The 24,857-nt window shown below is 23.0% G+C and overlaps 3 protein-coding genes across 3 annotated transcripts; 1 reads left to right on the top strand and 2 right to left on the bottom strand.

Moving 5' to 3' along the window:
• Positions 1–6,990: 6,990 nt before the first annotated feature.
• On the bottom strand, positions 6,991–14,612 carry LOC128966490 (uncharacterized). The gene is made up of 5 exons (XM_054313339.1): positions 14,552–14,612; positions 9,215–9,441; positions 7,859–7,991; positions 7,600–7,675; positions 6,991–7,006 (listed from the first exon to the last, which is right to left on the bottom strand). The coding sequence occupies exons 1-5, from the start codon at positions 14,610–14,612 to the stop codon at positions 6,991–6,993; spliced, it is 513 nt and encodes a 170-aa protein (XP_054169314.1).
• A 4,016-nt stretch (positions 14,613–18,628) lies between these two features.
• On the top strand, positions 18,629–21,379 carry LOC128952605 (membralin-like). Its single transcript, XM_054298021.1, has 3 exons — positions 18,629–19,818; positions 19,891–20,376; positions 20,672–21,379. The coding sequence occupies exons 1-3, from the start codon at positions 18,984–18,986 to the stop codon at positions 21,340–21,342; spliced, it is 1,992 nt and encodes a 663-aa protein (XP_054153996.1). The 5' UTR covers positions 18,629–18,983; the 3' UTR covers positions 21,343–21,379.
• A 730-nt stretch (positions 21,380–22,109) lies between these two features.
• Positions 22,110–24,065, bottom strand: LOC128952606 (mannosyl-oligosaccharide 1,2-alpha-mannosidase IA-like). The gene has a single exon (XM_054298022.1). It carries the CDS (start codon positions 24,023–24,025, stop codon positions 22,175–22,177), a length of 1,851 nt encoding a protein of 616 aa, XP_054153997.1. The 5' UTR covers positions 24,026–24,065; the 3' UTR covers positions 22,110–22,174.
• Positions 24,066–24,857: the final 792 nt, after the last annotated feature.

Genomic DNA, 24,857 nt, shown 5'->3' with positions numbered 1-24,857 from the left:
TTAGGACATTTTTAATGTATTACTTTATTATCAGTATAATGTAATGTTATATATTGTTATCATACAGTACTGTCTAAAACAGCAAATAAGTATTTTATTAAATATACTGTATATTAAAGTATTGCATTAATTACTTGATAATTTTGGTTATGATAACAAAAGTTATGAAATTTATTGTATATAAAACACTTTACAATCAATACTTAAAGATAATATTTTTTAATAAATAATAATATAATATGAATCAAATTAAATCACTTAATGTAATCAATTACAATAATTAATCATTTTCAACAGTTTTGTTATTTGATGCACTTATTTTGTACGTTAATTAATGTATCAATAGATATGTAATTTTTAAATAAATAAGTAATATAAAGATCACAATTTAGTACAAGTAATTTTTTGTACAATTAAAATGTAATTTTATATAATACTATATGAGACTAAGCTTAATAATAAGTCATTTAATATTTGTGTTTATAAATGATTTATAAGTATTTACAGTTTAATATATCTAAAATTGTAAAATTTATTTAATTTATAATAATTATTAAAATTACGAATTCTTCAATAAGTTTTTAAATTAGATATTTCTGGAAAGTTTCTCATTTTTAAATATTTTTCATTTCTTCAACACTGACGCTTAATACATAATTGGACTTATTTTCAAATTAAAATAATATAATATTAGTTATAATTTTATTTAATAATAACTTTTGTATTAAATACAATAATTTACATAATAATATAATTATAAAGTTAATAACATAATTAAAATATGTTTGTTTATAATAATATGATTTTATTATTTTAAATATATTATATGCACATATAATTATAAATAATAAACATTATTTTTATGCAAAACACCACACATATTGATTAACATATAATATATTTTTATCTTTATAATATACAATAAATTGCAATATAATTTGCATTTAGTTTGCTCATGTTAATTTATCATCAATTTATTTATCATTAAGTTACTCACTTATTTGACAATTAAGTCATAATAAGCCAATTGTTTTTAATTATAATTCAAGTTTTCATATTAATTATTTTATGTAATATATTTAATAATATTATACTATACAGAATAATTCAGTGAATAATAAACTTTAAAATACTGACCAAAAATTTCGTATTTTATTTATTTTATACATAAATCAAAAAAATCTTTTATTTTTAATTAACCAAATTTTGCATTTTTATGAACTTATAATAAATATAAAATCATATAAATTACTGTAATCTTTATGATTTATTTCTATTTCACAAACATAAAAATATTATCATTAGTATTAACGAAATACATTTTATAGTCATATAATCAATAAAATTATTTTTAAAATTTATAAATAATAAATATATATATTAAAGTAAACACAATATAATTTTTACTGCAATTTAATATTATTTTTATTATATTATAAATATATAATAGAATTTTTTGATTATTTAATAATAAAAAATTTTAATATTTATTCTTTTATTTTTTCAAATAATTAATTTTTATAAAATAAATAAATTATAAATATTGTGATAAACATTGAAACATAACGTATTCATAATTGAATAATTTTTATATTTATAGATATATTAATCAACATTTTGTTTGTTTTTATGTAATGATGTATCAAAAACAATACACCATTTTTAAATATTTTAAAATATTATGTTTATAGCATTTTTATCTAAATATTTTTATTTTTATGAAAAATGTTTTTATTTTTCTTTAGTCATAAAAACATGTATTCAATGATAGTTTAACTTACATAATAAAGATATTTATTTTGTTTAGTACAACAGTTTGCATAAAGTATTGAATTTCATTATAAAAAATAATTTTTTATTTTTGAATGAGATATCAATTTTTAATCAATTTATCATTTCATATAAATTATTATTATTAAAATTTTTTGTAAATATTTTGTGTATATTTTTTCTAAAAAATTAACACATTTTTATTTATTTTTTAAACATTTAATATAAATAATAAAGGGTTTATTATTTTCACTGAATATTGTTTATCAATCGATGTCTTGAATATAAATAAAATTTTGTTTTCAGTTATGAAATAAATATAGAGTTTTTTTACTTAGGAATAAATTTCCATTTTTTTTATTTCTGAAATATTGTTTTCATCTTCTGATTATAAATAATGATTTTTTATTAAAATTGAAAACATGAATAAAATTTTAATAGTAACAAAATAGTACACAATATAACTGAGTAATACCCACAAAAAAATCTATCTGGGATTATTTTTGAAAAATTTGTAACTATAAGTTTGCTATTTTGAAATATATGTTTAACTTTATTTATATTAAAGTATATCAACAACAAAAAAGTATTGCATATAAATAAATATCAATATAAAAATCCTAAACACAAAATTTAAAAATATTGTTTTCACTTAAACTTATTTACATTGTCTATTCATAGTAAATACTTTATTTAAAATTAAAGGTTGACAATTTTTCATTATAATATATTATGTTTTTTACATATAATACACCAATTTTGTCAATACCGATATCTATACAATGAAAACATTGTAATTGTAATCTATTATGTGATAAACTGAGAATAAAGCGATAGTCATATCTTTTTAAATATAATATAAATATGTGTTTGAAATTAATTTGTGATGCAATCACTAATTTTTTTCCACAAAAAACTACCTCTTTATCCAAATACCGAACTTAACTAAAGATAACTTAGTTTTACAGTAACTGTCTTTTACTGATATATACTGTATCTATATTAGAAACAAAACAATGTCAAGATTTTAAAAATTTAGGCTATAAATAGTTATAAGATATCCACTATTTTTTAGAAATTTCATAATTTTTATTTTATTTTAAATAATTATTTACAGTAATTAATTTTATTAAAACAATTATAATTTATAACAACTTGTTTTTATTTTTTTTAATTTAAAAACTAATAAATATTAAGTTACTAAGTTTAGTGATTATTATAAAATTGTATTTAATTATTACATAGTTTATTTCATTGTCCACTATACTGGACATAAATAATATTATACATTAATGTTAGAAAAATTAATAATTATATTATTAGAAAATGATAAAAATCTTGTAATATATTTTATATATCTATTTTTATATTTGTCAAATAACATTAAGGTTTTTATCTCTCAATAATTTTTTTTGTCATTATTTTCTTATACATTTAGCGATTTGTTATATGAAAGAAATGTCAAACAAAACAACAAAATGAGTTCAAATTCCGGACTCAAAATTCTTGCGATTTCTTTGCCATCCATTGTATTGTTTGTCACAAATTTACAAACACTATAGAAGTTGACGACTAATCTTATATTAAATATTTTGCCCAAAGCTATGTCAATAAGTTTTCACACTTTTGATGTAATCGTATGACTAAGGCTTATAAAATAGTCAATATCTACGACACTATCTTTGATCTTATATTTAATTTCATTGATACGTATTATTATTATTATTATTATTTAATGTTAACATTCATATAAAATAATGTACTAAATATTAATATAAATATTTTTTCAAATTGTCATATTCACAGTATTAATATTAAAATTATCATCATTATGTTTAATAAATTAATTTATTTTTTAAATAATTAAATATCAAACATTCAATTATCATATACTTTTTTTCTTTATTTTTTCTAAAGATATACTGTATATATAAAAAGCTTATACAATATGTTATGAGTACAGTGTGTTATTGTATGATTGATTGAATGTTTGTATGCTGTAAGTCAAGTAAAAAAAGTAAGTCATGAAATATTTACCAATATTTAAGTATTTTTTGTAACCAAAATTGTTTATAATGTTTAGCGTGTAATGTAATACAATTTATATTATATTTTTCCAAATTATATTATTGTTTATATACAAGCTTTGAACCGTCAAATGTCATCACTTGCTAATAGATTAAGATTTAGTGCATTTTATTAACAATATATTCATTGTATTTATTATTATTATTATTATTACATGTAATTATTATTCAAACAAAACTCTATTTTTATTATAAATTTTTTCTCAACCACTCCTTTATAGCATAGTTTTCGTGTGTAAAACATTTGTAGTTTATTTAATTAAATTTATGGTTAAACATGTCATTACGTTAATTAATTTGGTTTAAAAATTAATCAAAATTATATTTTGTTTTTTAAAATTTTCGTCATATCAAATAAATTAGTTAATTATTATTTATTAGCATATGAGTTAACTATCTTTCAAAAAGCTTAATAAATCGTTGATTATTGTTAGCTGAAAATAAAATTATAGTAAATATTTATGATATTATTTATAGCAAATGTCAGACAATGTTGTTGTAAAATATCCAGACATATACCGGTTGTGGCATTTTTGGTCATTTTTTATGCTTTGAAAAATTGACTATTATTTTGGTCATTTATAACTAAGTAATAACTTAATTATTTAATATATTAAATTATATAAAAAACTGAATTATTTATTATTTATGTCAAAATATATATTTATTATTATCATAAATAGTAATCATAATGTTAATATCAAACTTGTGTTTTTAGCTAAACATAAAATCTACTGATTATCTCAAATAGTGGTTACATTGATCTCAAAATGTGTAGAAAAATGTTATAAATAATAACAAAACTTTTGATACTTGCAATCAAATGATCAATTTTGTTTATACATTTTATATATGTATAATAATGATAATAATAATCAATTTCAATCATAGTTTCTTATATTATTTGATTATCATGGTTATTTTATGAAAATATATTTATATTAAACTTGTTTTTAATTATTTTTTTTGTCAATATTAACTAACTTTTTTAGTATTCAATTATGACAATAAGCTATGTTATTATTAACATTATTAAATAACTGTTTAATCATTTTATGAATAATTATATTGATTACTTTATAAATTATTATTAATGTATTTATATTATATATAAATTTCAATTATTTTAAAATGAATGTATCAGGGATGACTTTTGATATTAACAAAATTATTTAATAGATTAAAATTGTTTATAACACTACTAAAATAAAAATCATGATTTAATTTTGTTAATACTTGCAAATATGTGACATTTTGCGACAGGTACTTTACAGTTTCTCAATAATAATAATAATAATATTAATGATGACATAATGTTTCATTAAGAAACAAAATTTTTGTTTTTTGTTTTAACTTAAATATAATACTTAATATTATTGATTTTCAATTTTTCATAATTTATATGTCAAAAATAATATAATAAAAAATGTTTTTAAAAAGAAAATCTGTTTTAAAATAAGAGATTAAAAGTTATATACATTATTGTAGTCCAATAGAAATATCTTTTTTATGTAAAATATTTTTTAACTTTCACTTCATATTTTAACACCTATGATGTCAACGTTTAAACTAAAAATTATTATTATTGTATGATTTTTTAGCTATTGAAAAAAATTTATAAAAATATTTAAACACATCTTTTATATGTTTGATAATAAATTTTAATCCTATTTAATGTAGTTTATAATACGATAGTATAATATAACAAAGTGCAAAGTTATTTAAAATTAACTTTTAAAAAATAAAATGTTATATATTGACTGATCTTTAGTCAAAATCTGATATCAATTTCCTATTAATTCATTCAAGCATTAAGTGAATTGAAAAACGCTAACAACATTGAAAAACACTGTTTTATAAATATCTAAAAAATAACGATAAGTATATACTCATATATATATATATATATATATACTGTATATATCTATAAACATAGCATATATTACATCTGTATAAACTATATTTGTGATGAAAAGAGAGAGAAATTTTTCATTTCCTTAAAATGTTTCCGTTTATTTTGGTTATCCCTATGTCTCTCACTTTACTCACTCACCCGCTCTCTCTCTCTCTCTCTCTCTCTCTAACTCTCATTTATCCTTTTCCTATACAAACAATAAACAATGCAAAGTAAATGTTCAATAAATAGCTGTAAGACTTTATCCATTGAATGGCATCAAAGTCTTATGGCTTTACGTTTTAAGCTTTCATTTGTCGATAAATCACTCCTTCTTTTTATTTATAAATCTCTTGTTCTGTCCTTTTGTTTCAAACAATTTACAGTCAGTATATGTCGTTGTCTTAAGATTTAACTATCGATTCATTTATAAAGACGTGTGATGTATGTGTGATATTTGCGAGATGAGAGAGAGAGAGAGAGAGAGAGAGAGAGAGAGAGAGACGACCAGACAAACCCGTTATTTAACGAAAAAGTTATATTCAATGAAAATAAAAAAACGATACAAACTGTAGGACAAAGACGACAGCATGTCTTAAACATTAAACCATTGTCTCAGTAAAGAAAAAACAGTCTAAACTGTATACACGGTATATATATATATATATATATATATATATCAATATAATACAGTTGTTGTATTCAATACACAACAATAAACATTGATATCAATTGATACAATGTTTGCTTTCGATATTTACTATACTTTTATTATATAAAATATATATAGTTGTATATACTGTACTTGTTTTTGCTGTTCACCGCAAACATACAAAACAACAAAGAATTACCAAAAGGTTGTGATTTTATCATAAATTGTATGCGATTTTGTGTACAAAGTATTATATTCATTGCACGTTAACCACAAATACTTGACTAATCCTATGGTCTTACATGTTATGGACCGCAGACCAGAATATTCTGGTCTTTAATATTAATTCTCATATGAAAACAATATTATTATTGTTGTTATTATTGTTGTCAATGCATAGCTTATTGCATACCTTGTACAGTATATAACTAATAGTGTATATATAAATATGAAATAATAATAATAATAATAAAAATAATAATAATAATAATAATAATAATAATAATAATAATAATAATAATAATAATAATAATAAATGATTATATGATTCTCATATATGATTGAATTGTAAGGATTCTCTCGTGAATTTATGTCCAGAATTTCCTAAAGTTATATAACAACATAGATATATATCTTATATCAACTTTTGCATTAAATTAATTCTAGTAATTACATAAAAATACATTTTATATCTATTATTATAATTAAGATAATTTTCAAAAAATTTTATTTTAATTTATGATAATTATTTGTATATTTTTGATAAACATTTTTATTATAAATAAACGATTTTTTAAATTGCATATACGTTAACATATAATTATATTTAATTTATTTACATAATGTTAAAAAATATGTATATTAGAATATAATAATATGTATATTTTGTAAAATTGTAAAATTAATATATGCATAAAATTGTTATTATTATAATAAAATTACATTAATTATTGAGAATTATTTATTATTTTATAGAATTAATTTATATATAAACTTATTTAATATGAAGAAACATTTCTCATGTAATATATAATGATTGATAGCCAAAGTAAATGAATAATCCATTGAATAATAATTGTATTATTGATGTCTTGAATATCAGTACTAAATATTGTACAAAGAATGTGATGATTGCAATAATAAAAAGTGATGAATGCACTACTGGTGCCAATTGCTGCCAACGGTGCTGTGCATACCCTATCCACACAAAGATTACCAATAATTTATTTGTGTCCAACATTTGCTTTGATTTCATAGATATGGCTCTGTTAGCTATTTATGAACAATAAAGAAAATATTATTAAAATTATTATTCTCATTAAAATATTTTTATTATATGTCGTAAATATTATAATATTTTTGTGTTCGTCTATATTAAAAGCATTAAAATACTGACTGCATTAGCAATAATTAGTTAATAAATAATATATTAAACAAAAAAATATTGAGACATACGGTCGACAGTCATTAGCTTTTCTGCGGCCACCGTCTGAAAGGTTCCCTCGACGCTAACCTCGCACTTGTAGTTACCGCCGGTTCTCATATTAATACTACTAATCAATACAGTTCCGCCTTCAGATTTGTTTAGCTATAGAAAAAACAAATAAATTTTTACATATGTATGTACAGTATGTGGGTCTAGTTCATAAGATCTAAACTCATTTGACCCAAACTTATTTGACCCAACTCATTTGATCAAAACTTATTTGACCCAACTCATTTGACCCAAACTTATTTGACCCAAATCACTTGACCCAAACTTATTTGACCCAACTCATTTGACCCAAATCACTTGACCCAACTCATTTGACCCAACTCATTTGACCCAAATCACTTTACCCAAATCATTTGACCCAAACTTATTTAACCCAAATATTTATTATTTTATTTTTCAAACTATATAATTATATATAAATAATACAAACTTAATAATTGGAAATATTTCTGGTTTTTTTTTTTTAAAAAATAAATATGTAATAACTTAAGATTATTAAGTTCTAAATTATTTTATAGATTAAATAGATTATTATATTATTTATATAATTAAATAAAATTATTAAGTTTTATATTATTTATATATAATTATAGTTTGAAAAAATAAAATAATAAATATTTGGGTCAAATAAGTTTGGGTTAAATGATTTAGATCAAGTGATTTGGGTCAAATGAGTTGGGTCAAATGATTTGTCTCAAATGATTTGGGTCAAGTGATTTGGGTCAAATAAGTTTGGGTCAAATAAGTTTGGGTCAAATGAGTTGGGTCAAATGAGTTTGGATCAAATGAGTTGGGTCAAGTAAGTTTGGGTCAAATGAGTTTAGATCTTATGAGTGCGACCGACAGTATGTATGTATGTATATCGTACTATTAATGTTAATAACTTTCCAATCATCAAATATTAATGATCTCATAAAATATATATCAATTTTGCTTAATATAATTATTGATAATTTGAGATAGATTTCAAATTAATATAATTTGTCTATAAATTATTACAAATGTGTAAAAATCTCTGTGGTTTTCTTTTTGGTGAATTATAACTAAAACTGATGGACACATAAATAACAATTGTTAAAATCAAACTTAAAACATATAACAGATATACTCATCAATTATTAAGCTTTGGTTTTATATGTTATTTATATTTAATAAAAGTTGACTCAAATATATATTATTTATTTTTATAGTGTAATCACTGTTACTATAAATTATATGTAATTCTCGTGCAATTAATAAATTGTTTTTTTTCGGGACTATAGATGATCTCAAAAAAGCTAATTGTCATATGGATTGAAGGCATAGAGGAAACTCACGTCAACATTGATACCGTCCAATGGAAAGACCTGTTTGACGGGTTTTCCGCGAGGCGTATACCGAAAGAATTCCTGTTCGTCTCTCTCCCGATGCGACTCACGATAAAACCATTTCAATGAATACAGCGATGCGTTTCCCAAGTCATACAAACACGACAACTCCACTTCACCGCCTTTCCGGACCCGTTGCGGAACATTGAGGGACACCAACTTAATACAGGTTATGCCTATTGACAACACATAAACATACACACAGTCAAACCAAAGTATCATTTCATTAATTAATTTTTTATGTATTTATATTATCATATATAATACACAATACTTTAAACAACTTAAAATTATATACAGCATTTTTAATTTATATAATCAATTTAGATCAACAACAAAAAATATTTTTATTGTTTTATAATTATTTTCAAATTTTAATAATAGTTAGTTAATTTAATTGTAGATTTTATTAGTAACATTTTAAAACAGTTTAAAACCACTCAATTTTAATATTACAGTATTTTATTTATTTCATATTCAAAATAATAACATTCATATTATTTTAATATAATTAATATGTCATAATTAGTTAATGTTGATTATCAATGATTATAATCTTTCTTTTATACAATCTAACATTACACTACCATTATTTTAATAAAAGCAATTTTATTTTTATATATTAATTTGATAATAGGGTTAGCTTTTCAAATCTCTTATCTATATTGTTCTTGTTTTTTGTGTAATAATCAAAATAATAAAATAACATTTGTCTATTTTTTATACATACATACATAATAATATTAATAATAAACTTTTTGAATAATTACTGTATATATGAAATAAATGAATAAGAGATAAGAAAATTTAGGCACAGATTAGTCTAATTATAGCACAAAATCTCATTGAAATAGGCGTACAAATCAATAGATAATTATTTTGTGTCTGACTTTTCCAGTGATCTTTAATTAGCAGTCATTAATGTGATGAGTGTTTTAGTCGTTATCTTATTAAAACTTATAAACCAAATACTCGAGTAAATTGTATTAAATATTTAGTAAATTATTTTTTGTTTAATTGTCATTATTGACATTTTTAATAAGTAGATTCTATAGTATAAATATTTTTATACTTATTAATTAATATTCAATAAAATAAAATAAACTTGATTTATTATTAATTATTTAGCAAATAATTGAATAAAGATAACGTTTATTACATAATTACTAAATTGTAAATATTAAATATGATGGCATATAATAAATTGTAAGTTTAGTTAATATATAACATGCCATAAATTATAAGCTTTACTGTATATCAAAAAATTAATTTATACTAAAAAATATGCTTTTAGTTAAATTTAGTAAAAATAGATTTAAAATATTTATTTAACAATACTAACAAAACAGGGAGTTTTTAATATTTAATGATTATTAATCAATAATATTAGATTGAAATTTAGTTAATTATTGATTGATACTGTAATTATTATTTGTTTTTTTTATAAAAATTATTATTAAACAAAACTTACGTTATATAAAATACTTATTAATAAATAAATAATTAATAAGCGTTTTCAATTTATACGCATATAATACATATTTTAATTTTAATTAATATTACTATTATCATTTTTTATATTTATTATTATTATTTTTAAAGGTGTACATAATTAATGTTGTTGTAAAAAATTGAATTATTAGTAATAAAATTACAATAATTTGATTGATGATAATTAGCGTTACCACCGATGGCACAGTTATGTCATTTAGTGCTCTTACTTAAACTAGTAATCATTTACAGTTTATACACTTTATATTATACAGTACAGTATGATTGTGCACACATATACAGTATAATTCAGTTATATATTTAGTATATACTGTGTATATAAATATATTATATTGTATACTGTACATTTATATACAGTATATTAATAATAATATACATTTTGTAAATATATCATTTATACAATAGTATACAACTATTATTAGTAGTGATCATTAAGTTAATGGTATTGTAAATCATATTCAACACAATGAAAGTATATTTATGGCTAAACAATAAACGGGTGAAAAATTAGCTATAAATTCACACTTTAATAAATGCAATTTGCAATGAAATAAAATTTTTCAAAAAATTTGATTCTTAATGTATTTAATATAATATTTCATTCAGTTTTGCGCTCTAATTAACTAAAGGTTTTATGCAACAAATTTGATAAATTATTGTAAAATTTATTGTTGCTATTATACTAACTAATGTTAATTACAATTTGTTATATACAGTACACAATTAATTGACAATGATGTCTAATGTTTATATTATTTATACATTAATATTAATAACATTTTTCACAAACTTTTGTACGTCTAGAGACCTGTCTTTCATTGCCAAACCTTTTATTAATTATCATATTTTAAATAATAATAATTACCAAATATGTCAATAATATAAATTATTATAAAAATGAAAAATTCAAGTAAACAAATATTTATAGAATTTTACTAGAATTTTATTATATAGAATACAAGTATATAATTTATAATTTATATCGTATAAATAATTAAATATTTTTAGGTATTTTTAAAATTACTTAATATAAACTAAAAATATATCAAATATATATTATTTAAAATAAGTACATAAATATTAAAAAATATTATATATTAGATAATAAAATTAAATGATACCTTAATTTTATAAAATAACATTTTTAACTATACATAAGTAATGCATACTTGACTTTATTTAAAATATATCCCAATTGTATATTTAGTAATCGTTTTGTATATTCATTAGAAAACAAGTTTTGATGCAAATTCAGTCTCTTTTTTGTCGAGTCAATAGTCAACTGTCCAAATGTCTAATGATTAGCAACTAATGACCGCCTCTTTGTAGTCAAAAAAGTTTTGCTCAATCAGTTGTACCAAAAAAAACTAATCTTAAAGTAGACCCTCAGTTGTTCACCTCTTTTATACTGCCATTAAAAGTAATATAACATTAAATAGCAGTAATACTCATTTCATAATATAATATATATATTTCTAAGCTTTTCGTTTAAATATCATTTGCTGTAAAAGTGAGTGAGTCTTAAGATTTCATTTGCAACACAACAGCAAATTAATTGAATGCAAATCACATTATATTACAGTTAACTGTATTTATGAGATAAGCAAATGTTTGTCAATTGACTGACTATAACATCGGCTTATTCTATGGTATAACCAATCAATCTGTATATTTAGCACAACTTATTGATCAGAAATATTTGTATATTTGAGTTATATTTTTAAAATATAACTAAACATACATTATATTTTTAAATTAAAATTTCTATTACAAATTATTTTTAATTTATAATCTGATATACTGTATAATTGTTTTTTAACTAAGTTGCAAATTTCAAATCAATAAAATATAAAATTATTATAAAACTAATTCAATAGATTGTATATATATATACAGTATTATAGAATCAAATGATCTTTTTATTCGTTTTAAAAAAGTTTACACAAATCTGAAACTTCTCTCTGTTTACCTTAACTTTCACTTATTTTTTAGCTTTTAGTATGTTTTTCATACATTTAATTCAAAAGCTTTTTATTTTTTAAATTTTAGTTTTACTATATTTTTATTATTTTACACACAGTGTTTGTTGTTATTATTTATTTCTCTGTATTGGTTCAAAACCTATAAAAGATTTATTATTAAAACCCAAAAAATAAAGGGAATAATGGAATTGAAAGTCATTTTTCAAAAAAGGAGTCAAACACTCCTACAATACAAATGTATGTACCATTGACTGAGAGACCAGTCATATATAACTGTATTTTAGTTATTACTTTTATATATACTGTATATACTTTATATATAAATAAGAGGCAAAACTAAATCATATATAAAACACAACACAAAAATAAGGTATCAGTAAAAAATAAAAGTGTATATCTTTTTGAGTGTATTTTAGTTTTTTTAGAAAAATAATAAGTTTTTTAAACTTTAATCAAAAGATTATGTTTTTTCAGTATAAATATTATTAAACTTCATAAGTATTTATATGATTTCCTAACAGTGTTTGACTGAGTTATAATGTCGTTTAGATTTTGTTCACTAAATGTTTTGTACATAAAATAAATGTATATTTGATTTCACATAACGTAAAACAATAAAAACAATTTCCAATCAAAAATAAAACTATTTAATGCGATATACTAGCGTTTAAATAGAAAATTGCCAAAAATTATGGGAAACCATATAATCATTTTTGAAATAATAAAAATATAAAAAACAATTTACTATATTTTTACGTAATATAAGCATATAGTATATGCTTACAGTATATGATATAAACTAGAAATATAAAAAATATTTTACTGATTTAATGTATGATATTCTGTATTATTTTTACTATATATACGGTGTGTTTATATTGATTTTTAACTTTATATTCATTTCAATTTAAATATTTATTTTGAAATAAATTCCTAAATATGATAAGAATTAATTTGTATTTTTTAATTATAATCATAATTTTAATAATTAAATTATATCTATACAATAAAAATTTTAATGTTCCAAAATATTTTAAATATTTTTATTACAGTATATATACTAAACTATATAGAAATAGTTATTATTAAATTCATAAGTGTATTTTCATATAATAATTATAATATGTTTATACAGTATAAACTTTATCAATAAAAATATTTTTTAAAAGTTTTTATTTTTTTTGTTTATTTAGCAAAGTTATCAGAGTCAACTAACATTTATAATCACAGATTTGGTGCAAATATTTGTTTTAAAAATAAACTGTATAAATAATTTAAAATACAGTAAATTTTATTATTATTGTTTTTAGTTACTATTTTAAATCTTTTAAACGTATTATCGTCTTTGAAATATTGTTTGGTTTTTGTAATGTTGATAAATAGAAAATTTTCAAATTATTTTTAAACAAAAATAGATTTTTTCAGTCATAACACAAAAACTTAAACATAAAGAACTTTAAGTAAAAGCTATTTTCTATAAAAGTATTGCTTATATTGGTTTAATACAATAGATATTATTTTCAATAAATACAATATACAGTACAGTACAGTGTAGTTGTATATCAATAATACAGTATAATATAATATAATAAATAAAAAAATGTATAAAAGTTAACAATGATTATTATGAATTACATATAATTTAACTACAGTATAGTACTGTACATTGCTCTACATATTATCATAGTTATGTTGTCTATTTTGTTAGTTTTTTTTAGATCAATGACAGTATAAAAGTAGTAGCGAAACAAAAAAAAACTAAATAAAAAAGTAAAAGTAAAATTAAGCTAACCTTTTATTAAGCAAATAATTGCAGTCCATTTGATGATTAGTACAATATATGAGTTCCACATAATTGACAGCTCGAAGACTATAAAAATATATTGTAATTTGAAATTTCTTGATCTTAAACATAGACTACAAACACACAGAATATTCTGTTGTTAATACAGATGTGGTGTACGTTTGTATGTATTGTATTGTATGTATGTATGTGTGTGTGTGTGTGTGTGTGTGTGTATGTGTATGTTAACTGTTACGTAAACAAAAAAGTCATTTGAATTGTTATATGTTTTTTTTGTGAGTCACTTTTTTTGTCTATTCATATACAGTTATATTATTTATATAGTAGTACACTAATATTATATTATGCCGTTTTGTTGCAACAAATAAAATGTTTGTGTATAATATTTAATGTTTGTCATACAGACTATTCCTATAATATTTTTATGAATATATATATATATATATATATATATATATATATAGTGTATAATATAATGTTAGTAACTGAGACAGTGATATATCACTTGATTTTTTCTCGTGTTATATAAAGAATCGCAAGAATTGTAATGTTTTTTTCTAATATTATTAGTAATGTTTCCAAAAAATCAGCTCAATTTTTGAATAAATTTTTATGATAACAAATGATTTTTGTGTTTTACAATGATTTTGTTTGTTTTGTTTGTTACTTTTTAGACATTTAAAATGTTTTATGCGTTTTACATATTTAGTGACAGGTGTGATCATACAAATATGCAAATATCTTTATATTTATATATATATATCAGTAATATAATTCAAAAAATAGTTTTTTTGTTGTATGATTTATAAATAATTTCATTGTACAATAGTCTAATGATATAATAATGTTGTTTAAAATATTAATATAAACTAAAGAAAAAAATAAATCTTAGATATAATAAAATTTAGATTATAATAATTTAATAGTAACTTACATTAAAATTATTTCAGACAATAAATAGACGGAAAACAATTAATTATCCGCATTGACTTTTTTTTATAAATTAAAGAAACTTTTTAAAATAAAAATTGTTATTTTCTAAAAAATTATTGATATTTTAATATGAAATAAAAGTTTTAAATATATTTGTTATAAATGAAACAAAACTTATAATTACATAAGTGATGAATGTATTGCATTATAATGTTGTTATTATTCAAAACAATGATAACAAGAGAATGAACAGAATATTAGGAATAGGATAGGAATCGGTAGGTATATTGGGATAGACATGCGCTCACATGTATTATATATACAACTAATCAAGAATTTATACGAAAAGTATTTCAAGCTTTATTTTATATAACGAGTTTGTCATCAAAATAGGCTATGATTTGTGAAACAGTAGTTTTTGAGAGACAAAACTTTTAATATAAGCATAACTTCATTACATGACCACTGGGTATACAATATCTTATATAGTTTATGACATATAAAAAATTTCTTTTTGCCATAACTTTTATGATAATATCATTATAGGATATAATGGCTTCCAATGAGATTTACAATTGAACTGAGATTTTAGCTATTTTTGGGTCAATTGATATTTTAACATAAACTATGATATACAGTACAGTAGTACAGTAGTACATGTACAGTAGTTCACTTATAATAAGTAAAATACAAAAAATAGTAAGTGTCTGTTTGGTAAATTTTTTTATAAAATCTATAGATTAGATACTTTAAAATATTATGTCTGTCTAACTATTACTTAAATCATAAAAAATTATAAAATGTAAACATAGTATAACAACAGATTAATAAAATTTTTAAAAATATAATAAAAGATTTTAAAATAAATTGTATTGTTTTTTAAGAAACTATTAACTGAGAAATATGTGTCTAATAAATTAAGTCAATATATGAAAAGCAATAATGTTTTTAATGATTGACTCAATTGAATACATAGTATTTGACAACAAGAGACTGCACTTCACTTATTTATACAATCTATCGATCATTTTATTTACACAAAGCAATCAAATATTTGTTCAATACTTTTAAAGATATCACTAGACTGTCGACATAACTGTTGTATATATGATATATAATATCATAGTTAATAAAAATCAAAATCTATTTATATTAAATATTATATAATAATTAATAAATATTTAAAGTATTTTATTAATAAATAATATATTCAATTATTAAAAAAATAATTTTAAACTCATATTTTGTTACTAAATAATTACAGTAATAATACTATAATAAATGATGGCATTAAAATTAACAAGTGTTCAAGCATTGTATAATATAATATTATTTTATACAATTAATCATGGATAAGGATAAATAAAGCTATAATTAAAAAAATTTGATAATTTTAATCTATGGCAATGAATTTATCACAATTTTATTTTTTTTCAACACTCCATAAATTATAATATAAAGTTTATATACATTAAAAATTTTCCAAAATCTTGATGACAAGTGTTAATAGTTGTTTAAAAAAAAATAATTATGTTAATAGTTGTTAAAATAATGGCACATTTTTATAAAATATATCACATTTATAAGGATGTAAATAACTAAAAATTTTGAAAAAATCAGTAATATTTAATGACAATAAAATAAATTCAATTGATGGTATCAATTGATAATAATTATAACTTTGTTGAATGTTGAATCTAATATTAGCAAGATATAATCCTATTACTTAAATTTAAATAAAGTTATATTTAATTTTATTATAAAAACCCAATTTTGAATCTAATTTATGATTTTGTCATTTATGTACATAACTTCAATAATTTTGAAAAATATCTAATGTTTTTTAATTATCAAATATTTATTTTCATTATTTTAAATTCAGTTGGTAAAAATAATAAAATAAGATTATAATATTTGCATCAAATTTGTATTATATTATTGTTAAACGTTGTTATAATAAAATTATAAATTCTGAAAATTATCTGAATTTTACAAATTTTCATTTGAATATTTTAATTAAAATAATAAATTGCACTTAATTTCACATCACTAGATTTATAATATTATATAAAAAGCAATATAATTATTTATTTATTTTAATTAAAAAAACAAACTAAAAAGTGATAATTAGTTTTTAACAACAATGTTTAGAAAATATTTAATAATACCATCAATACTACTATTGGTATTAATACCTGTATTTGTAAGTTACGGATCAATTGGATTCAATGGGTGTCTATGCTGTAACCAAACGGGTGGCCGTTATTGCGGTAATACATTGAACAATGCGGCCACCAATCTGTGCTATACATATAGTCAATGTCTACCAAATGTGATCTATTGGTGTGAATCGACAATCAACTATTCCCGTCCCATATATGACTGTAACAACAAATTTAACAATCAATGCATTCAAATTAGCAAAGGATCGGCACGTTGTGCTAAATAGTCATCAATTTTAACTTAATTATACACACTATTAGTAATTATTAATATTATTCACTATTTTTTAAATAATTAACTTCTAATTGTATTTTTAAAATTAATTTTGTTAAAACTTATAGATTTTTAGATTAATTATTTTTATATATTTATACCTATACTAATTAATACATTGTAATGTATATGACATTGTATATAATAATAATGAATGTTTTTTTGTGGATAAATTTTGATAGAAATTTGAATAAATTTAATATAATTTATGTTAATTACTAAAAATAAATAATTATAGATTTAATTTATTAAAATTATTTATTTATGAATTATAATAACGTTTCAAATAAAGCGCTAAAATATTAATATTATATAAGTTATGGATTGTTCATAAATAGCATTATATCAATTAAAATCATTTTTATTGAACAGTACTGTACAGTGATGTACAATATTTTACAAATTTATTAAAAAAATTAACACTAAATATCAACATTTAACTAATAAATATTTATCAATTTGTAAAATATTTATCATTTATGAAAATAATATTCCGATTATTTGTATTTTAAGTTTTTGAAAACTACAGTAAATTACACGAAACAGTATTATACATACAAATAGTACAGTAAATCCAATATAATGTAAATGCAATCCAATTGGAAATCATGTGATTGAGTGAATCATAGCATAACATTGAAATACAGTACATATTATAGCATTGACTGCAATACTGTGTAATACAGTGTGTATTCATTCATATGTTTAAACGTATGGTTTGTTTTGTTAACATTTTTTTGGATGACTTTTAAATGGCGTTTAATTTAACGATCAGTTGATTAACTGTTTTATTGTAATTGATTTGATTGGACACGAGTTGACATCATTAGTGGTCACACAAGACATACCACACCATTGATTGCCAATTGATTGACCAGTCATTTGTTGGATGACATTAACTGGCGATTAGTGAACCAATTGGTGATAATTTTGGATGACTTCGGGCGGTAACAGTGTATGTGTAACCAAATTAGTTGATCCGTGACCTGATATGCCACTGCCGCGACTCGTTGGTCAACACCTAATGGCCAACGCTTTTCCCCGAATTATCCGCATAGTTGTGGGCAATGGACACGACGCGGTCAATGTGGTCAACGGTCGACAGCCCAACATTGCCATCAATATCAACAATATTAACATAAATAACAATAACAACAACAACGAAGAGGCCACAGATGTATCTCTGTTGCGGATCAGGAGTCGACTGTTTCGTGTGTTGTTCTTCAAGATAGCCGTCATCTATGCTCTTGCAGTGCCACACACTGTCCGCAGACTGATAGAGTGGTCCGTACTATTGACGGCATTGCTATCACTCTTTGTTTTATGTCATCTACACGTGTCGTTTATCCGGACACCGATAAACTGTTTGGATCACATCAATAACGAGTGGCCGCGCGATGGCATACTTCGGGTTCAAATACTGAACGATCCGCACGACGACATTGTAGTCGATGATGAATCGTTGAACACTATAAACAATAATAATAATATTGTTGACAACAACGGCCCCAAAAACTCGACAATTGATCTCGAGTTGAGCATCAGTGACGATAAGTTCAAATTGAATGGTGATGTCGACAATGTTATCGATACTAAAAGATATAAAATGAAGTCATTTATCGATGTAAACACTGCAGAGTCCGACTCGGATGTAGACACGACTTCCGTTGACTCAAACGATGTCTACTATTACTCTAATATTAGTTCACTCGGTGTTAAAGATTTGATTGATTACAGCAATCATATCAACAATTATAACGAAAACAATGGCTATCCTCAACCACTCAAGGAAAAGGTATCGCACTTACAGATGATTGCACGGGCAGGTAATTAGGATTTGCATTTATATATGTTTTAGATATTTATAATTTAATTTATTTTAAATTTACCGATAAAAGTTTGGCCACACGAGAGCTACATAATAGAGTATTCATTGGAGTACGGCTTCTTACGGTTATCAGCACGTGCTCGACAAAGGCTCAAAATACCCATTAAAGTGGTCACACTTGATCCGCGCGACAACCGATGCTTTGGTGATGTACTTTCACGTACACTACTATCAAACTTTTTGGGATATGACGATATACTGATGGGTAGTCTCAAGAATTTGGCTGAAAAGGAGAACAACAAAGGATATGTGCGAAATGTCATAACCGGTGAACACTACCGGTTTGTCAACATATGGATGACCAGAGCATCATATATTGCGGCCGCATTTATTATGCTCGTCTTCACACTGTCCATATCGATGCTATTGCGGTACAGTCATCACCAGGTGTTTGTATTTGTAGCTCAGCTCATGCATACTCTCGAGTCAAATATGCATCTTTCATACCAAACCTTTCCGGCCGCTCCTCTCCTGACGGTTATTCTGGCGCTCGTCGGTAAGCAATTGATTTTCATTTTTTTAAAATTTATTTAATTAATTAGTATTTCCCTGAGTCTGTTCATGCATTTTTATTATTATAGATCTATATTACTATTAATTAAGACTAATGTATAATTAATTTGGTTTTTTAAGTATTTTTTAATGACTAATATTAAGTGATGATAAAATTAATTTATTATAATATTAGTGGTTAATTATAATATAAAGTTTATTAATTTTATATTTATCAGACAATAATAATTAACCTTAACCTTGTCTTTAATTAAAATTTGCATTATTTGTTGCTAAAGGTATGGAAGCAATTATGTCTGAGTTTTTTAATGACACGACAACCGCTTTCTATGTTATACTAATTGTTTGGTTGGCCGACCAGTTTGACGCCATGTGCTCACATACGGCACTCACACGACGACATTGGCTGAAATTCTTCTATTTATATCACTTTGCTTTTTACGCTTATGATTACCGATTCAATGGCCAATACTCAGGACTAGCACTTCTAACTTCTTGGCTCTTTATTCAACACTCAATGATTTACTTTTTCCACACCTATGAGTTGCCTCATATACTAAGTGAAGTCCAACCCATTACTATAGAGGCTACAGTCAGACAACACACACCACAACCTCCACCCGAACCACCGGCTCCTGCAGATGAAAACCAATCTGAAAGTAGTGATACTAATGACAGACAAATGTCAGCAAATTCTGATTCAAATTCAAGCAATTCTTCTGACAATATGACGACTGAGTCGACACGAAATACAAATTCAAATAATGATTTGCCTAACAATTCTGCAGTCGACAGTCCTAATGGTGTTACAGTCGATAATCACAACACCAGTGCTTTAAATGGAAACAAATGTTCTCAATTTGAATTAAAATCTAATTTATTGCATAATTATAACAATTATAATAATGATAATTGTTTTATAAGCAGCGATCGGTTGATATACACTTAATAGTCTTTTTAAATTATTTATGACTTGAATTATAAGTTATTTTTTTCATTGACATTTGATTATTTCAAATGATAATTAATTTTTTTTCAAATAGTTGTTTTGATTATTTCAAATGTTTATATTTTTAATTTATGTTATTATTTTGTATAGAAACGCAAATGAGTTTATAAATATAAAACAATGTTATGAAATGAAACATTGTTATAAGTTTATATTTCACAATAAATTTTTAATGATAAATCTTGTGATAAATTATATAAATATTTATTAATAATTGTAATTAATTAATGTAGTAATTGATTTGTTGATATAGAATATTCGATATATAAATAAATATATTCAAGAATTTTAAGTTTTTAGTAGTAATCTTTGAAATTATTACAATAAAAAAATTATGAGATCTTAAAGAAAATCGTAAATTTTTGATATCATGTCATTCAAATATAATTTTTTTACTACTATAAATCAATTTCAATATTTGCACTATTTATTTATAAACAAAAAATTATACAAAACGACTTGGTAACACAAATTAGCATAAATTAATAATCATTAATATAATGATTATTTTTTTGTGTTATAATAAGTTAAATGTTAAAAAATTATTTTTAAAAATACAAAATCATAACTTCTGACTCACACTCAAGCAGAGTATGTATATATAAAATTAAAATTATCGGTAAAATTATTTTTTTGATAAATTGTATAAAAATATTAAATTATCTGTTATAAAATAGGCAATTAGTATAAAATATAATTATTTATAAAATTTTACATTTAAATAAATCATTAATTAAAAAAATAATAACAAATTAAACTAATTTATAAATAATTATAAAACATTTTCTGTTAGATATGTTTTGTTTAGATTTAACACTGGAAAGGGATGCGCTTCTGTATTAAATACCCATTGATTTAATGGCAATAAGTCATCGCTAGAGAAAATAAGATAAAGATATTTGAGTCCTTCTGCCAACCAAAAGGTCTGCTGGACGTCATCTTTGGCTGAGTTTATATCACTTGTATTGCGAATACCGGAAAACCCGGAGTCTGTCCGACAATACTTATTAATGGCTTGAGCGGCACTCCAGGCGTAGTCGCGGAACCGTTGGTCGTGAGTGAGACGCCATAAATAAAAGTAGGACTCAATCACTTCGGGTCTCAATATATAATACTTTTCATTATTATTGAGAGCAACTGCTTCTTCATTTGGTGTAAAGAAGAAGGCTTCGGGACCGATCTGTGTTGCCGTTCGGCGATATGACTCATAACACGTGTCCGTTATATTAGCTCCCAAAGCCATATAGTATTGCTTTTTGTTGGCATCGGTTTCATATTGAGCTCCAATAGCAAACATACCGCCAGAAAAACAGGTCAAGTGCTCCATCTTATGTTCCAACCGGCCGTATGTCTGTTTCGCCAAATATGTCAAACCATTAGTTGACTTCTTTACCAAATTATTGTTAATCGCTTGAACAGCATTGTTATAAAGTCGAAGTGCCTGTTCATCGGTTCCATTGGACTGAATCCATGCTTTAATGAGGTATTCATAAAAGCTGTCGCCGAGAGCACCGATCGATATCTCGTCCTGACCCCACTGTCCGGTTTTGGGATTTATATAATTTCTATAGAGACCATTGTATGGCTTTTCTAAGTTATCGACAACACTACGGATTTTCATTACTTTGTTTTTATATTTTATATCACCCGTGGCTACACTCAGATACATGAACTCTAGATGATGGGATCCAAGTTCACTCAATATCGAGTCACCTCCCGAAGCCCAACCATAGTTGTGACTATTAGTTGTCTTTGGATTTATCAGTGCCAATGGTAGGCCCGTATCGGTATTAAAAGCCGGTAACATGTGATCCGCTACATGACGTGCTTTCTCCAGAAACATCGGGTCTTTAGTGAATGCATAACAAGTCAATAGTCCGCCAACAAAACGGATGACTGTCTCAAACACTGACATATCTGAGTCGACGGCACCGAAGTTAAGATTTTTGGAAATCCAATTTCTTCCTCTCATGAATTCATCCGTCATATTCATTATGTATAACGTGTCCAATGAGTCGACAATAGTGGCGCCTAGTTTTGAGTCACCGCCGAATATATCGCTGGTATGTGATGTACGGGTCAGTGGTTGCAACTCGTTATGACCCCACGCGTACTTCACATAGTTATCCCACGAGTGTCTCATCATATCCTTAATAAAATCTCTTTGTGCCCTAACTGTAGCGTTAGTATCATCACCTGATGGCAACATATTAACAAACGGCCTTTTCATAGAACTGTCCGTACTATCAGATCTAACGGTGTCTTTGATTTTATTGTTGTCGTCTATATTCTGTTGATTAATCAACACTCGATTATTATCATAAGTATTTACAGTTGAAGCCAATTGATCACTAGTTTGAGAAACAACTGGAAGCGATGGATTGGTTGCCATTTCTGCGTCGATGTCTTCGGACACCGTCTGTTGCATTAATGGCCAACTTTTGGGAAGAAAATCAGTTGGATTTCCAATGTTTGGCATAAATATATAGCAAAATACACTTAATGTCAATAACATAATTATAGCCGTAAACGGTAAATATTTTTTGAATATCTTTATAAACGGCACCGGCTTTTGATAATATGCGGGTAAAAGTGTTTCCTTTGATAACATATTTGTTCGCATATTTTAATTTTAATACACAAACAGTTGTATATATTGAAAATTATTAAAAATATATTATTTCAAAAATATTAATATATTATTTCAAAGGTATTAATAAATCATTTAAATTAAATTTACAGTTAACTTCACTTGTGATAAAATAAACTTAATCATCAATTTTGACAATATTTTTTTGCAGCAATTTTATTGTCGAAAATGCAATATAATAGGAAACATAAAACAAAATTTTTAAAAATATTTATCCGTTTATATTTTATATTAGATAAGATGTTTATTCATATATTTAAATGTGGATATATTATTAGATAAGCAAATATTTAATGGATATTATTGTATAATAATATAAAATATGTAGAATTAGTACTAAAAATAAAGTTCATAACCTGGAAGTTATTTGTATAAACAATATTTGTGTTGTAAATATTTTGTTAAAATATTATTTTATATACTAATACTGTATTGTTTATTAAACAAAACAAAATATTAAATTAATAAAACAATTCAACACAAATATAGTATATTAAAATGTTAAATCATATGATAGAGAGGGGGCTTATACAGTATGTGTGGGAATAAATTAAACATTGAAGTTATAAAATAAGAAAAAATGAAACGTTGGCATTGATTTTCACTGTAATTATAAAATTTAGTTGATTGCCATTCAATCATAATATTATAAACATAAGTAGTGGTGTATAATATACTGTAGTCTATCTATAATATAGACGTGTTTTGACTTTTATTCAGACTTTTTTTATCGCAACTTATTTTATTTATTTAATTGAATGCAGTAAAGCATTGAATTAACAATTTTTTGCAAACACACTATGAG

The sequence above is a fragment of the Oppia nitens genome, unplaced genomic scaffold, assembly GCF_028296485.1.
Source record: "Oppia nitens isolate AA-2021 unplaced genomic scaffold, nextdenovo-longstitch-racon4-pilon3 scaffold1_pilon_pilon_pilon, whole genome shotgun sequence".
NCBI classification, from domain to species: Eukaryota; Metazoa; Arthropoda; class Arachnida; order Sarcoptiformes; family Oppiidae; genus Oppia; species Oppia nitens.
The sequence above is the reverse complement of the archived record's forward strand: the minus strand, read 5'-3'. Positions and strand labels throughout refer to the sequence as shown.

Excerpts from the sequence above, each read along its gene's own strand:
- LOC128952606 (XM_054298022.1), bottom strand. The coding sequence starts at position 24,025 with ATGCGAACAAATATGTTATCAAAGGAAACACTTTTACCCGCATATTAT.
- LOC128966490 (XM_054313339.1), bottom strand. The coding sequence starts at position 14,612 with ATGTGGAACTCATATATTGTACTAATCATCAAATGGACTGCAATTATT. Across the intron at positions 7,992-9,214 it reads TGGACGGTATCAATGTTGAC|CTAAACAAATCTGAAGGCGG; the intron begins GTGAGTTTCCTC and ends TTTTTTCTATAG. Across the intron at positions 7,676-7,858 it reads AAAGCTAATGACTGTCGACC|CTAACAGAGCCATATCTATG; the intron begins GTATGTCTCAAT and ends GTTCATAAATAG.
- LOC128952605 (XM_054298021.1), top strand. The coding sequence starts at position 18,984 with ATGCCACTGCCGCGACTCGTTGGTCAACACCTAATGGCCAACGCTTTT. Across the intron at positions 19,819-19,890 it reads ACAGATGATTGCACGGGCAG|TTTGGCCACACGAGAGCTAC; the intron begins GTAATTAGGATT and ends TACCGATAAAAG. Across the intron at positions 20,377-20,671 it reads GGTTATTCTGGCGCTCGTCG|GTATGGAAGCAATTATGTCT; the intron begins GTAAGCAATTGA and ends TTGTTGCTAAAG.